This window comes from Rattus norvegicus, chromosome X, assembly GCF_036323735.1.
Source record: "Rattus norvegicus strain BN/NHsdMcwi chromosome X, GRCr8, whole genome shotgun sequence".
NCBI classification, from domain to species: domain Eukaryota; kingdom Metazoa; phylum Chordata; class Mammalia; order Rodentia; family Muridae; genus Rattus; species Rattus norvegicus.
This window is the reverse complement of record NC_086039.1, coordinates 155,881,430-155,893,930: the sequence shown is the minus strand read 5'-3', so window position 1 is coordinate 155,893,930 and position 12,501 is coordinate 155,881,430. Positions and strand designations below refer to the sequence as shown.

Here is a 12,501-nt window from a genome sequence, read left to right as displayed (position 1 = left end):
AGAGAGACCCTTACTCAAGTCTTGGGAAATCGCGGACCCCAGACACAGAGAGACCATTTTGGATGTAATAAGCAAAGGCGAGGTTTATTACGGAGACCTATTACAGAGATCTCCGGGCCGACACATATCCCACGCAGGAGACAGAGGTGTCGACCCCGAAACTCAAAAGTCAGAGGGTTATATAGAGAAGGCTAGGGGGTTTTGGCGTGGTTACATACAATTGGCTCATTCAAACATAGCAGTGAGAACAAAGCAGAAAGAGTACGTGTTAGAAGTCAGGGGCTTATCAGGGTCTGGAGGATGGCCCTGAGTGAGCTGGGGGGAGATGTCTTTCTGTCAGACGTCCCATGAATCAGTCCCATTAACTCAGGCTGGTTCCTGCATTCCTTTTCTTTATGGCTTGTCAGTCCTGCCTGGACAGTGTTTCCTGTGCTCCTTTATCTTTATGGCCTGCTAGTCCTGGCTGTAGGGCTTAGCCCTGGGTCTGTGGCCTTTTGGGGTTTATTCTTTTAATTTTTATATTTCTAAACCTAGAATTCGTATAATTCTCTTTTCAGAACCAGTTGAGAAAACAGCCAGAAAAGTGTCCTCAAAGGATCTACCTGGGTAGACTTTAGCAGGTCATGAGGATGGGCTGGCCCTTCATCAGTTTTAGCCCTCTTCATACCAACAATAATGTTATAAGGTTGCTAGCACTGTTTAAAACTGTACTATTATTTGTGCCAACATCTTCCTAACTAGCCTTGGTCTCCGGGGATGACTCCATTTTAGTTTGGAACCATGCTGCTTACTTCTCTCTTTCCAGGGGCAATCAAAAAAGTGACTGTCCTACCTATCCTAACTTGCTTCCAAACCAAAAGGGAGTCATCCCCGGAGACAAAGGCTAGTTATGCAGATGAATATGTGGGGAAGGCAGAATTTGTAAGAAGGTCTTCCCCACACATTCATTGTACCCAAAGCCAGTCCTTGCTAGGCATGGGCCTATAGCTATGATAGAGTTAGGAGCTTGTATTTGCTCTGCTGGAATTTGAGAGTCAATGGTGGAGATGCGGGAGTGGCTACACTAGAAAAGAGGAAACTCCAACAAGAAGTAAAACATCCATGGGCAAAGGATGTGGCCTTGGTGATGGTGGTGGGAAGCACTAGCATCTCACTCTCTTTTTTCTGTGCCAATGTCTGCTTCAGCACTTTAAATCAGGCTGCGACCTTGTGTAATTTAGATGACTTCGGAGCAGAAATCTTTGCTTCTCTAAATTGCTCTAATCAGAGCCAATCCAAGCCCCAGGGGCCTCTGGGCAAACATTCGGATTTAATGGCTTACAAACAAGAATGGAAACAAAGGGTGAAAACTCAGAGAGAGGTAGCCCCATTGACAGTCAATGGTCACTAGAACAAAACACAAGGGACTTGGGGCTGTTAGTAAATCAGAGAGAGAAAACAAAACCTTTCTCATTCATCTAAGCTCCCATCCCTTCATTCACAGGGATCACTCCACACTGGAGAGGAGGGTCTAGGGTTCCCAAATGACAACATAACTGAGGGCCCAAGAATAACTTGGTCTGGAGTCAGTATGCCTCTGGGGAAATATTACAGTTCTGTTCTCTATACCCCCGCCCCCTGCTCTCGCTCTCTTGCTCTCGCTCTACTTCCTCTGCAGATTTGTAATGTTGGTTTGTATGTCAGCTGCGAACACTGGACCCAGGCTCCAGGAAACCCTTAGGTTGAGTGCACAAGGCTTTGTGGGAAGACTTGCAGAGGTAAGCAATGACTTTACTCCTCCACCCATAGTCTGATGGAAGCAGTTACCTCATCCTTAAATGCCAGCTGCCTTGAAGAAGCTGAACATGTGCTAATGATGAACTGACCAACTCACAAATCTTCAATATTAGTCACTGTTGTTGACTAGGGGCCAGACTCTGTTCTTCCAACTTTCCACACATTAATTCTCCATATCAACTTCAATATTGTTATCTGTGCCCATTTTCTAGATGAGCCACCTGATGCTCAGAAGGCCTGAGTGGTGTGTTCCAAGTTCCACTAGTAATAAGAACTGGAACTCAGCTTTCTTCTGAGTTCTTGTCCTAACCCCTCAATCAATCCTAAGGTCAGCAGCAGCCCCATGTTACCAAGTCCAGAAATCAGTTTCAGCATTATTTTGGGTCAACAGTGGGTCTCTCCCTCAGACTTACCACCTCTGTTCCCTCGATCCTGCTATACCTTCAGTTTCCTTGACCACATGTTTCTGGTCTTCTTTTAGCTCTTCCCCCTTGTCTGTCCTTGAAATGTTCATGCTCCAGTGTTCTTCCCAGTCTGCATAACCTGCTAGGCTACTGACTGTCCTTTCATGCTATCAATTTAATGTCCCCAGGTAGATGTGTGGAAGGTAGCATGGGGAGTGGGACAGTAAAAAAGGTGAATTAGAAGACTGATGATAAGCTGGCCTGTCGCCTGCCTGCCCACCCCAAGGAAAAGGAACTTGGGTCTTTGTCCTCCTTGATGGATGTGGCCCCTTCATCCATTCTAAGCAGAGGGCACTGTGGCATTGGGAACGGTGGAGGCAGACCCAAGAACCTCACCCATTTCCCATTGCCTTCTCCTATAAGCAACATAATTAGAAATCTTGTTTTAACAAAGGGTTACACAGACCCAGTGTCCCCACCCATCTCTGCTGATTAGTCCTGTCATTTTCTGAGGGCATTGAGGTACATGGCATGGTGAGCACTATAGTCTGATCTCGTTCATATTAGCATCTATCTGTCTCCTTCATCAGATGAAGTCAGTAGCTCTGGCCCAGGAAGTCCCAATCACCTTTAGATCCCAAGGCCAGGTCTTTGGCCTCACAAAATTACAGTGCATAATTACTCATTACATAATTATTTTAACTGTATATCAAGACAGCAATGGAGAACCCAGGTTCACCACACCTCCTACAAACCAGTCATCCCCACAGTGGTAGAGCCAGTCTCCTGCTTCTCTCTCATCTTGAGAAAGGAATAAAGGGAGACAGGACAGCAATGGGGCCTCAGTACCTCAGGGCTTCCAGGTCTGGGGCCACCAGGTGGAGTCCTGCTCTGGGGGTTGAGATCTGCAGATGGACAATCTTCTCAGTTGTCAAGCTGTAGGCCAAAGGAAAGACTGGAGAATGTGTGGGAGAGAAGTTTCTCCTTCCCCCTCTGTCAGCATCAATGGACATTCTCCCTCTGGAGCCTCCCTGCAGTGTGATACCAGGCCTATCTACCTCTCCCTCCTTGTCCTCATCGTTTCTTTGTCCTTGAGACTTCTTGGTACTTTAGTTGTGGAAAGATATCACCAGTCTCCCACCCAGAGCTGACGCTATGCTACTCTCAGACAACGAAGGTGGACATTCTAGCAAATGTGCCTGGTAAGGGGAAGCTACAAGATGGGCTTGAAGTGGAGATAAGGGGTTTGACACAGTCAATCTGACATTTTTTTTTCTTTTTTTTCGGAGCTGGGGACCGAACCCAGGGCCTTGCACTCGCTAGGCAAGCACTCTACCGCTGAGCTAAATCCCCAACCCCCTCAATCTGACATTTTAAAAAGGTCGCTGGGGTAGCAGCCTGAAAGCAACAGCCCTGGACTATCACCCCACTGCTAGACCTTCCATAGTTGCCAAACCCAGCCAGGCAGACCAATGAGAAGCCATATTACCAGATCATAGTCTAGAGCTGGTTCTTGACATGTACCTGGGTTCCTGGTTTCCAGAAGGGCTAGGCATATTTGGCATGCACTCAATTAGAATCTCCTGAGATATTTGGGTCCTTCTTCCATCCACACTGGCAAAGAAGGCAGATGTGAGTTGTGCTGGAGACAACTGGTGTGCCTCCTAGGTATGGTGAACTTGGTCAAGTTAGAGAAGTACCAGGTACAAGCATAACATTGGGATACTACTGCGCAGTGGTCAGTCTCTCACAGCCTAAAGTGAGTGACTGATTACCTTAAGCCAGGAGTATGTCTTGTCAGAGCAGGTGGTTCTTGTCTCTTTTCAGGAAGCACGTCCTCATCTACCACATCAACCCTGTGGGTGAAAAAAGTGGCAAGTGTGGTCTTCTCAGCTACTTTGGTGGTTTCTGGTCTTCGAAAGATGTGCTTTCACCAGTGTCCAGATGAGTCGGGTGACTAAAGCTCTGGCCACTCCAGCTCAGAAGGACATCACCACTGGAATATTCACTGGAAACTATGAGTCTGACTTTGTTTAGAAATAGGCTCTTAAGAGATGCAAAGAGGGTAAGTGTAGGTGGAAAGTCAACAAGGAATCAGCATTCCAAATGTTCCAGGCCCAAGGCCTAGCCAGTGCTAAGGCCCAGAACTGGACATACAGTGTTGTGTTGAACGATAGCAATTGATTAAACTACAATAAGTAGTGAGGGGTACTGGGTTGGCAGCACCCTCCCCCATAGACAAAGTAACAGACAATAATGTGTTCTTAGTTGTGGCTACCAGAGCCAATATCACCAACTAAATGGCTTAAAACTCCAGAAGTGGAGGTCAAAAATTTGAAATTGAGGTGTTGGCATGGTTGGGACAAATTGTATTTGCCTCACTCCAGTTTAGGCCACTGTCTTCACTCATGTGGACTTTTCTTTGTGTCTGTATGTACATTTTCTTGGTCTCAGAGGGACACTGCCATTGGATTCAGGGCCTACCCTAACTTAGCATGACCTCATCTTACCCTGTTTGCATCTCTATAGATCCTTGCCTTGCTCTCCTGACATAGGACTCATTCCTCCTTTCACCATTGGTCCATAGGACCAATCAGTAACATCACAGTCAGCTCCCATGGAGTTTCTCTTGGTGGTTCAGGTCCTAGTTCTGGATGACAGGAGAACACAGGGCAGGACAAGAGCAAGGACTCTTGTTATGTTGGTTTCTTGGTGCCTACCAGCTTGTGGAAGAAGTGAGGCCATCTGCTAAGGCCCCTTCAGCCCTAAGCAAAAGCATTCTCTCAGCCAGTCTCCTAACTGCACGGAACTGGCTAAATGAGACATATGTGTCACCAGTCACTCAGGTCTTCACCTGGCCTCCAGAAAGATGCCTGAGTTGGTATCACATGACTCTTCTTGCTCAGAGAGAGCTGCCCTCCTTTCCCCAGCATTCCCTACTGACAGCAGGCTTTCTGTCTGGATAGCACCTGGCTCCTGAGGCTTTCCTTGCTGATACTTACCTTTTTGCAATAAATGGCGACTGTAGTTCCTGGGTAGGACTGCTAGAAAGGAAACAGAATGGGGACACGTTGGAGAAAGCTCAAGGGCAGGTGTCATCTTGGCCCCTTTCCCAAGAGGGTCAGAACCTTTTCAATTCTCAGGACCTTACCTAATTTTAGTTTGTTTATCTTTCTAAGAAATGCATCTGAGAGCCCTGAAGCTCAAACTGGAACTCTCATGGAGGTAATTAACTCATTCTTTAACTAGTCAAAGGAAAGCTGAAGCCCCAAGCAAAGGAGAAGGAGCCCAGGACATGGAGTCAGTACTAGCCAAGGCAGGCTTAACCCCACAGGCCCCATTCCTGGACAACTCACCTAGTGGTCTTCTTAGCTGCTGAAAGGACGTAAGAGTGCTCCCGTGGTGCTGTCTTCCTGAGAACACCAATTGCAGCTTGGGACCTGGGGTAGTATAAGGGGGCGGTATTGGATGGGTATCAGCCTAGCCTCTTTGTCAGTCTAGCCCAGGATGTTCACTGGCTGACTTAGGAGTATACCATGGAGTTGAGAAGGATAAGCCAGGGTAGCATTGCTTTAAGAACTATTTAGAGAGACAAAGATATGGGGGAAGGACCCTTACTTAGTGTGCCCACCCCCACCCAGGAATGTTGACATCTTCACATTGGTTCATTGACTCTCCCAACCCAGACAAGTAGCTGCTGAGATACTCCATCACTGACTGAGCCTAGCCACTGCTCTGGTGATTTTACTAAATGCACACACCTAAGCAGGTAACAGGGCAGCATTCAGTAGGAGCCACCAGATTTCAGGCCTCATGCAACTGTGGTCTTTTTGCACAGAACTGACAGCTTTCCAGGGCCTTTAGCAATGAGTTGTCACTATGCTTCCTAAACCACATATGGGTTGGCAGATGTTGGCCTTTAGCTGGGTTCCTTCTTTCTAAGCAAGGGGCATTTGAAACTCTGGATCCATTCCTGCATTCAAAGAGCACTGCAAACACAACAAACCCGGAGGTGGCAGGATGCAACAGCCTTTCTAGGGTGCTTTGCCCTGCATATTTTTCAAGTTCCTTGAGAATCTACACATGAGTCTTTTTTTTTTTTTTAGTAGACCTGTGTTTCCTAGATTCTATTTCTAGAAGGGTCTCAGAAGTGTCTAGTCCAGCACTGAGAGATTGTTCCTAGACTTCTGGAAAGACATGGGGTGTCCTCATGATTTATGTGTTATGCATTTTGTACTCTAACTCATAATGATTCTTTTCAGCAATCTGTGAAGACTCTGGCCCCTGCCCTGCCCATGGGTAAGCCCATAATAAACACCGTCACCTCCGTTTCTGCTCATCTGGGGTGAATGGCACCTCCTCTTCCTCAGTCCCTGATACGGAGCTGCACCTGATGTTGTACGGGGCTCTGTGGGGGAGAGATGCGGGCTCTTCTTCCTTCGTGTCCTTCCTGTCCTCTGCTACAAGCTATCATCTTTGACTTATTGACTGTCAATGGTATTAACATTGCTCTTGCAACATTGAGCCTTAGCTCATGCCACTTGCTCCCAATTAAAAGCCAGTACTCTTTCCTCCTGATTTTGGTTCCTCAGCAGCCAACTGCAGTTTCACTACTTGCCTAGAAATGCCTGCCAGCTATGCCATGAAACAGAATGATGCGGGCAAGGAATAACCTGTATAAAGATGTGGACTCCTGGGAAGTGCTGGCACAATCTAGACATCTGTCTAGAGCCCCACTCCTAGTCTAGGGGCCCTTGGAAGGAACCTCAAGGGAAGCTCAGCTTTACATACAAAATACCCACATCAATACTCTATGGGGACAGTGGCAATGTAAGAAATATCATGCTCCAAAGCATAGCTCAGTCCAGCCCAGCCCAGCCCAGCCCAGCCCAGCCCAGCCCAGCCCAGCCCAGCCCAAGAACCTGAGACATGAATGGGGAGGGAAGCTCATCTAGGAAACCCAGAGAGTGAGCAGCAGGCCCCATAGCTATGGGTCATGCTCCACTGTCTAGACCCCTATGCTCCTTCCAGAAGCTCACAACAGTCTTTGCTTTGCCTCCTACAAGAAGTATATTGAGCATGGCCATTCATTTTTCTAGAGCTTTATCATCCCTTGCTCCAGGCTGCATCTATAACTGGCAGGGGTTGTTAAGCCACTAGGAATAGCTCTCCCTGGGCTGTGCTCAGAGGCAAGAGTCCACCTGCCCTCAGCAGGTCTGGTATCTGGCATCATTGTATACTCACAGCTTCTTATAATCTTCTGTAGTCATCTTATAGCCAGGCGACTGAAGAGGACGACCAGAATTAGCTGTTCCCAGCTGCCCAGAAGCACTAGAAGAGCAAGACATTTCTATCTGCCTAACCACAGGTCCCCCCCTTACCTCTAGGTTTACCAACACAGCCCAAGAGAGACAGAACAGGGGCCACTGGGAGACTCTTCCTTTTGTCCCTGCCAGGCATTCTGAGTAAGGCAGACCCAACTGAGTAGGAAAGAGCCCACTGGGCTCTCTTCCATATCTTCTCCAATAGTGCCCCAGTTTTGACTAATACCCAGGTGTTTAGGAAACATGACGCCTTGGCATACTGGAAAGGTGAACTAAGCACATGGCTCAATGCCCTTGGCAAGTGCAAGGTGCCTGCTGTGAGACCAAGGGGATCAGGGGTAAATAAAATGAAGATGTGTGGGCACAATCTACATCTCTGTCCACAACCCTCTCCCTGGGTGAGGACCTCCCCCTCCCAGCCTCTGTCACTGGGAAAAAGCCAGACAGGACATTCCCTTACTGCTTTGCTAGCCCTCTTTCAGACTTGACTCAGGACAAGGCTCTCCCAACCTTCCTATTGACCATCTAGCCAGGATGTACCTTCTTGCAGCGCCATTGGTCTTAGAAGGGTGATGCTGGGAGTGAGAAGAACTATCTATTGTTCGGGTGAACACTCCCCTACAAGAGACAGCAGAAGATATTGAAAAGTCTGAGTGTGGCCCTAGTGGCATGAGGATGCAGGTAGGGTCTGGAAGTGACTTACCGGATGATATAACCAGCTGGAGCTCTTGTGTTTGGAGACCTGCCAAGAGAAAAGGAGACATAAAGGGAATTGTGGCCTTACTATAGATTTCAGACCACTTATTCCATCCTATTTCCAACTACAACAGCTGATAGGTATCCTAATACAGTGGCCAGTCTACTCCACCTTATCTCTCCTTCAGTCTCTCCCAGGAACACTGCCATGGCTGACCCCTCCATAGCCATGCTGAGCATTGCCTAACTTATAGTAGGTACCAGGCCAGACTTGCTTTATGGTTGGACATTTACTCCAGAGTTCTAGAAGTTTCTGACTTGCCAGGCACCAGGGCACTTGAAGGAGAGATCATTCCGTTCTCTCCTGGATCATACTGAAAGTCCTTTGGTCAGAGCCCAGGCTAACCTCAACCCTATGGCCTTCCCTTCCCACTCCTCTAGAATGTTTACTCCTCTGGCCTTTGGGGCACTCACTCCCAAGTAGCAATGGAAGTGTGAAAGCAGAAGGCTTGGTCAACAGCTGAGTGACAGATGGGGTTCAGAAGACTTGGGAGCACTAAGGAGAACATGCTAGAAATAGTGAGAGAAGGGGCAATCTCAGGTTCAAGGTAGGCCTCTCCAAAGAGCTGGAAAGATGACAAGGGACTCAGTAGAACGTTCTATTCAGCATGAGTGCCCTGTGCTGGAACAGTGGATCAGGTCTAAGGGTACCACAGAACTCTAGCATTCACTCCTATACACCTTGTTCTTAGCAGATTCTTGGAGATGGCCAAGTTGCAGAAACACTAAAACGAAGTTCAAAGAACATTACAAATGACTCACTAAAGATCCTTCATGCCATTCTCAACTCATGCTCCCTATGTGTTCTCTCTGTGAGATCTACACCTTCCTTGCAGAAGAGTTCCTGTGGTCCACTTAAGAGTCAGCTATGTAAAGCCTCTTACCTGACATTTGATTCGTCTCTCACAGATGAGAAGGATGTAGCTCGGTTTTGACTTGACAATGGCTCTCTGCAGAAAGACAGGCCCTGAAAATAGTGGCTTCCATGCTCCACCCCACCTCTTACCCCTATGGCTCTATCCCAAAGTTAGCCTGCTGTGTACCAGCACTGCACCTCACCATCCCCTTTCCTGACCCACTTTACAGTAAGTATGTGACTACACATGCCTCACTGATCAGCACATAGGATTGTGATATTTGTGGCTGTGTTTAGGTTTTCAAGTTTTAATGTCACCTGGCTGGCCAGTGGACACACAGCCTGACTGAGCTCTAAATGGTGGGACGTCCTGGGCATCTCCAGGAAGGGCCAGGTCACATTGCTCCCACTATTTCTGCCTTCCCCTCTGGCCTTGTGTCCTGGACTTACTTGGTATGGTCCTCAGAGTTGTCATGCTTGGTGATCCAGCTCTGGTCACCCTTCAGTGTAGTTCGTACTTTCATCTGTTTTAGGATATTATTGCGCTCCTCTTCTCCTGATGGTAAAGGCCTCCCTGGCAGGGGCAAAGCTAAGAGCCTTAAACAGGGGACTCCAGCCCCAAGTTCCATGGCCCTTGCCAGCCCACCCATTTTGAAATCATCCATTAGCTGCATGGGCAGAGTTCATGGCCCTCTAGGGGTTTGCCTGGGATATTTTAGGCAGACGGCACTCAGACTTACCTTTTCCAATATCTCCTAATGAAGAAATACTCATGATGTTTATCTTTCAGTTCTGCAATTAGTGGATTCAGTGGGCTCCTGGGAACAAAGACATGCACAGATCTGTCAATACATGAATTGTAATGACTTGTGGGTCACCATTAGAGTTTGGATGTGATTTGTCCCCTCAAAGCGCTTGTGTTGGAAGCTTGGTCCAAATATGGCAGTATTAAGAGGGGACACTTAAGAAGTGAAATTTTGGGGAATAGAAAAATGACTCAGCCAGAGCTGGCCATGGTAACACACACTTATGCTCTAGCACTCGGAAGGCAAAGACAAGAGGATCCCTGAGGCTTGCTGGCCAGCCAGTCTAGAAGACCCTATCTCATAAAATAAGGCAAATAGTGATAGGCACCTGATCCTGATCTCTGACTTCAACATGTGCACACATGTGCATCCATACTCAGCCCCTTCACCCACACATCCACACCCATTCCCATCCCCACCCCCTTACACAAAATACAGTTGGATTAGATACTTATTAATAATTATAATCATAATTCTGTGTGATGGAATTCACGTCATGAGAGAAACTGGTTCGTTCTCATGAGTGTTTGCTATCAAAACACAAGCGTGGCCCAGCTCTGCTTTCTCCCTGCCTTTTTCCATCTCACAAATGCAGGTTCTGCCTGCCACTGGAGTGCCGCCAACCATGAGATCCTTACCTGACTAAGATGGTACTATTGCTATGCTTTTGAGTCTCCAGAAGTAAATGAATATATTTTCTCTAGCCTAGCACCTAGCCTCAAGTATGACATCATAATAGTGAAATGAGCCTGGTGTGATCTTAGCACACCAAGATCATGCAGGTTCCCCTGCAGGTATCAGGGTTGAAAAGACTCAATGGAATTCAGAATGTATGAGAGGGCAAGGACTAAGCACACATTCCACCTACCTTTATAGCCATGGCTGCTCACCTGGAGAATATGGAAACCTGTGGGCGGTCAAGAACTGTCTGCTCTAGTCAGTTATTAAGAGTAGCCCACAGACAGTGCTAATGGAAAGACTCTGGGGAAGGGAGCTGGTGGTAATAAAGACGTTCTAACGATGTCATGGAGACGAGGATGGCGCTGAGCCAGACAGTAGGACTGAAGCACATCTCAGGCACATCACCTTTGAGAAAAGGCAAAATGACTTGGAGGTAGGGCAAGGGCTCAGGGAACCAGCTGTTTTAGCACTCGACCATCTTTCTTACACTAGCTGTCAGGCCTTGGACAAATCAGTTAATTTCTCTGGGCTGCCTCAGTTTTATCACCTGTAAGATGAGAATGAAATGATCTACATTTCTGGACTGCTGTCAAGTCAGGAATATCATTGGGCAGCTTGACGTAAGTCAAGTTGTAGTGACTTTAAATCTGTTTGTTGGAAGACAGCCAGCCAGTGTTCTTTAATCAGTACAGGACAAAGTGGGTATTTGCAGACCTAGTTGAGGTTGGCTCCTCATCCTGTTTCCTCACAAGAACCCAGTGCTAAGGAGTGGCCTCAGCATCAGATGAGGAGACTCTGGTTAGAGCCAACAGCTTCCTCATAGTCTGTTCTCCAGGCTGAGAGACCCAAAGCTGAGGAAGAGGAAAGGCCTAGACTGTGGGTTTGGATATTGCCCTTAATAACTACACTAGATCTTTTGGACATAAAGAGAGCCTGGGAGGTTCAGAGGTGTGGACAGGATAGAAAGCAAGGCTCTGGAGGTGCTAAGGCAGACAGGCCTTTCTCCCTGGGGTCTGCCAACCCTTGGGTCCCTCCAGGGCTAGTCTCTGACCTAGTTCAGCTGGCAGGACCTGGATATGTTTCCATGGAAGTGGGGGGGCACACTAAAGGAGGAAGGGAAGGAGGCCAAGACCAAAGTAAATTAGCCACATCAGCAAGAGCCTGCTCTCCCATAAACTGTACCAAGTGAGCAGTCCAGGCAGGCTGAACCTTCTACATGCCAGGAATGGAACCTCATCATGGCACTAAAGCTGCCACATCAGAGTTCAGTTGCTCTTATGGTTGTATAAACCCAGCAGTTTGCATCTTAACAGGCATGTGTAGTGACTCCATGAGGCAGAATGTATGGGAGAGTCAGTGCCTGTATGCAGACCACTAAAGCCTGAGCCTTCAGTCCCTCGGTCTTTTCATGCTAACAAGTGTGAAAACCTTAGACAGCCCCTCTCCTCTTTGCATGAAAGCAAATGGCCCCTGTTGGTCCCTCCAATACACTAGGCCTTTTTTGCTGTCTTAACTTATTTTCTGTAAGGCACCTCAAGGAAATACTCCTTTCCAAGACCCCAGAGACTGTGGCTACCGGTTTCCTCCACACAGGAACTGGGCAAGCAGGTGAAGCTCATCCCCACTATAGCAGCCACATCTATGCTAGGCCTTGTACTAAACCCAGAACTTATGAGTTTTCCCTTTGATAGATTCAATAGCCATGTTGTCTAGAAGTTTCCTAACACATTAGAACCAAATAAGCCACTTCTCAAATTACAACACTCCCCAGGCAAAGGAGCAAGGATGTGTGCCAGAAAGGTCTGGGGCTGGGGCTTCCATGTCACCAGCTTTCCCTCAGACCTGACTGATCTCGGAAATCCAATTCCCCTTCCAACAAGACAGTAAACCTGAAAGGG

The 12,501-nt window shown here is 47.6% G+C and overlaps 1 protein-coding gene across 4 annotated transcripts in view; it reads right to left on the bottom strand.

Moving 5' to 3' along the window:
* Nucleotides 1–12,501, bottom strand: part of Zfp185 (zinc finger protein 185) — a 45,784-nt gene that overhangs the window by 25,991 nt on the left and 7,292 nt on the right. For 2 of the 4 annotated variants that reach the window (XM_039100265.2, XM_006229520.5), the window contains exons 2-13: nucleotides 9,857–9,934; nucleotides 9,567–9,690; nucleotides 9,145–9,210; nucleotides 8,208–8,246; nucleotides 8,045–8,122; nucleotides 7,425–7,511; nucleotides 6,505–6,588; nucleotides 5,537–5,620; nucleotides 5,183–5,224; nucleotides 3,956–4,036; nucleotides 3,705–3,794; nucleotides 3,030–3,116 (exon numbers count right to left, since the gene is read on the bottom strand). In XM_039100265.2, the coding sequence (XP_038956193.1) occupies nucleotides 3,030–3,116; nucleotides 3,705–3,794; nucleotides 3,956–4,036; nucleotides 5,183–5,224; nucleotides 5,537–5,620; nucleotides 6,505–6,588; nucleotides 7,425–7,511; nucleotides 8,045–8,122; nucleotides 8,208–8,246; nucleotides 9,145–9,210; nucleotides 9,567–9,690; nucleotides 9,857–9,890 (896 nt within the window). In that variant the 5' untranslated portion in view covers nucleotides 9,891–9,934. Of the gene's footprint in view, nucleotides 1–3,029; nucleotides 3,117–3,704; nucleotides 3,795–3,955; nucleotides 4,037–5,182; nucleotides 5,225–5,536; nucleotides 5,621–6,504; nucleotides 6,589–7,424; nucleotides 7,512–8,044; nucleotides 8,123–8,207; nucleotides 8,247–9,144; nucleotides 9,211–9,566; nucleotides 9,691–9,856; nucleotides 9,935–10,560; nucleotides 10,596–12,501 lie in introns of those variants that run through there. The other 2 variants (XM_017602422.3, XM_006229522.5) reach the window with 2 other exon arrangements.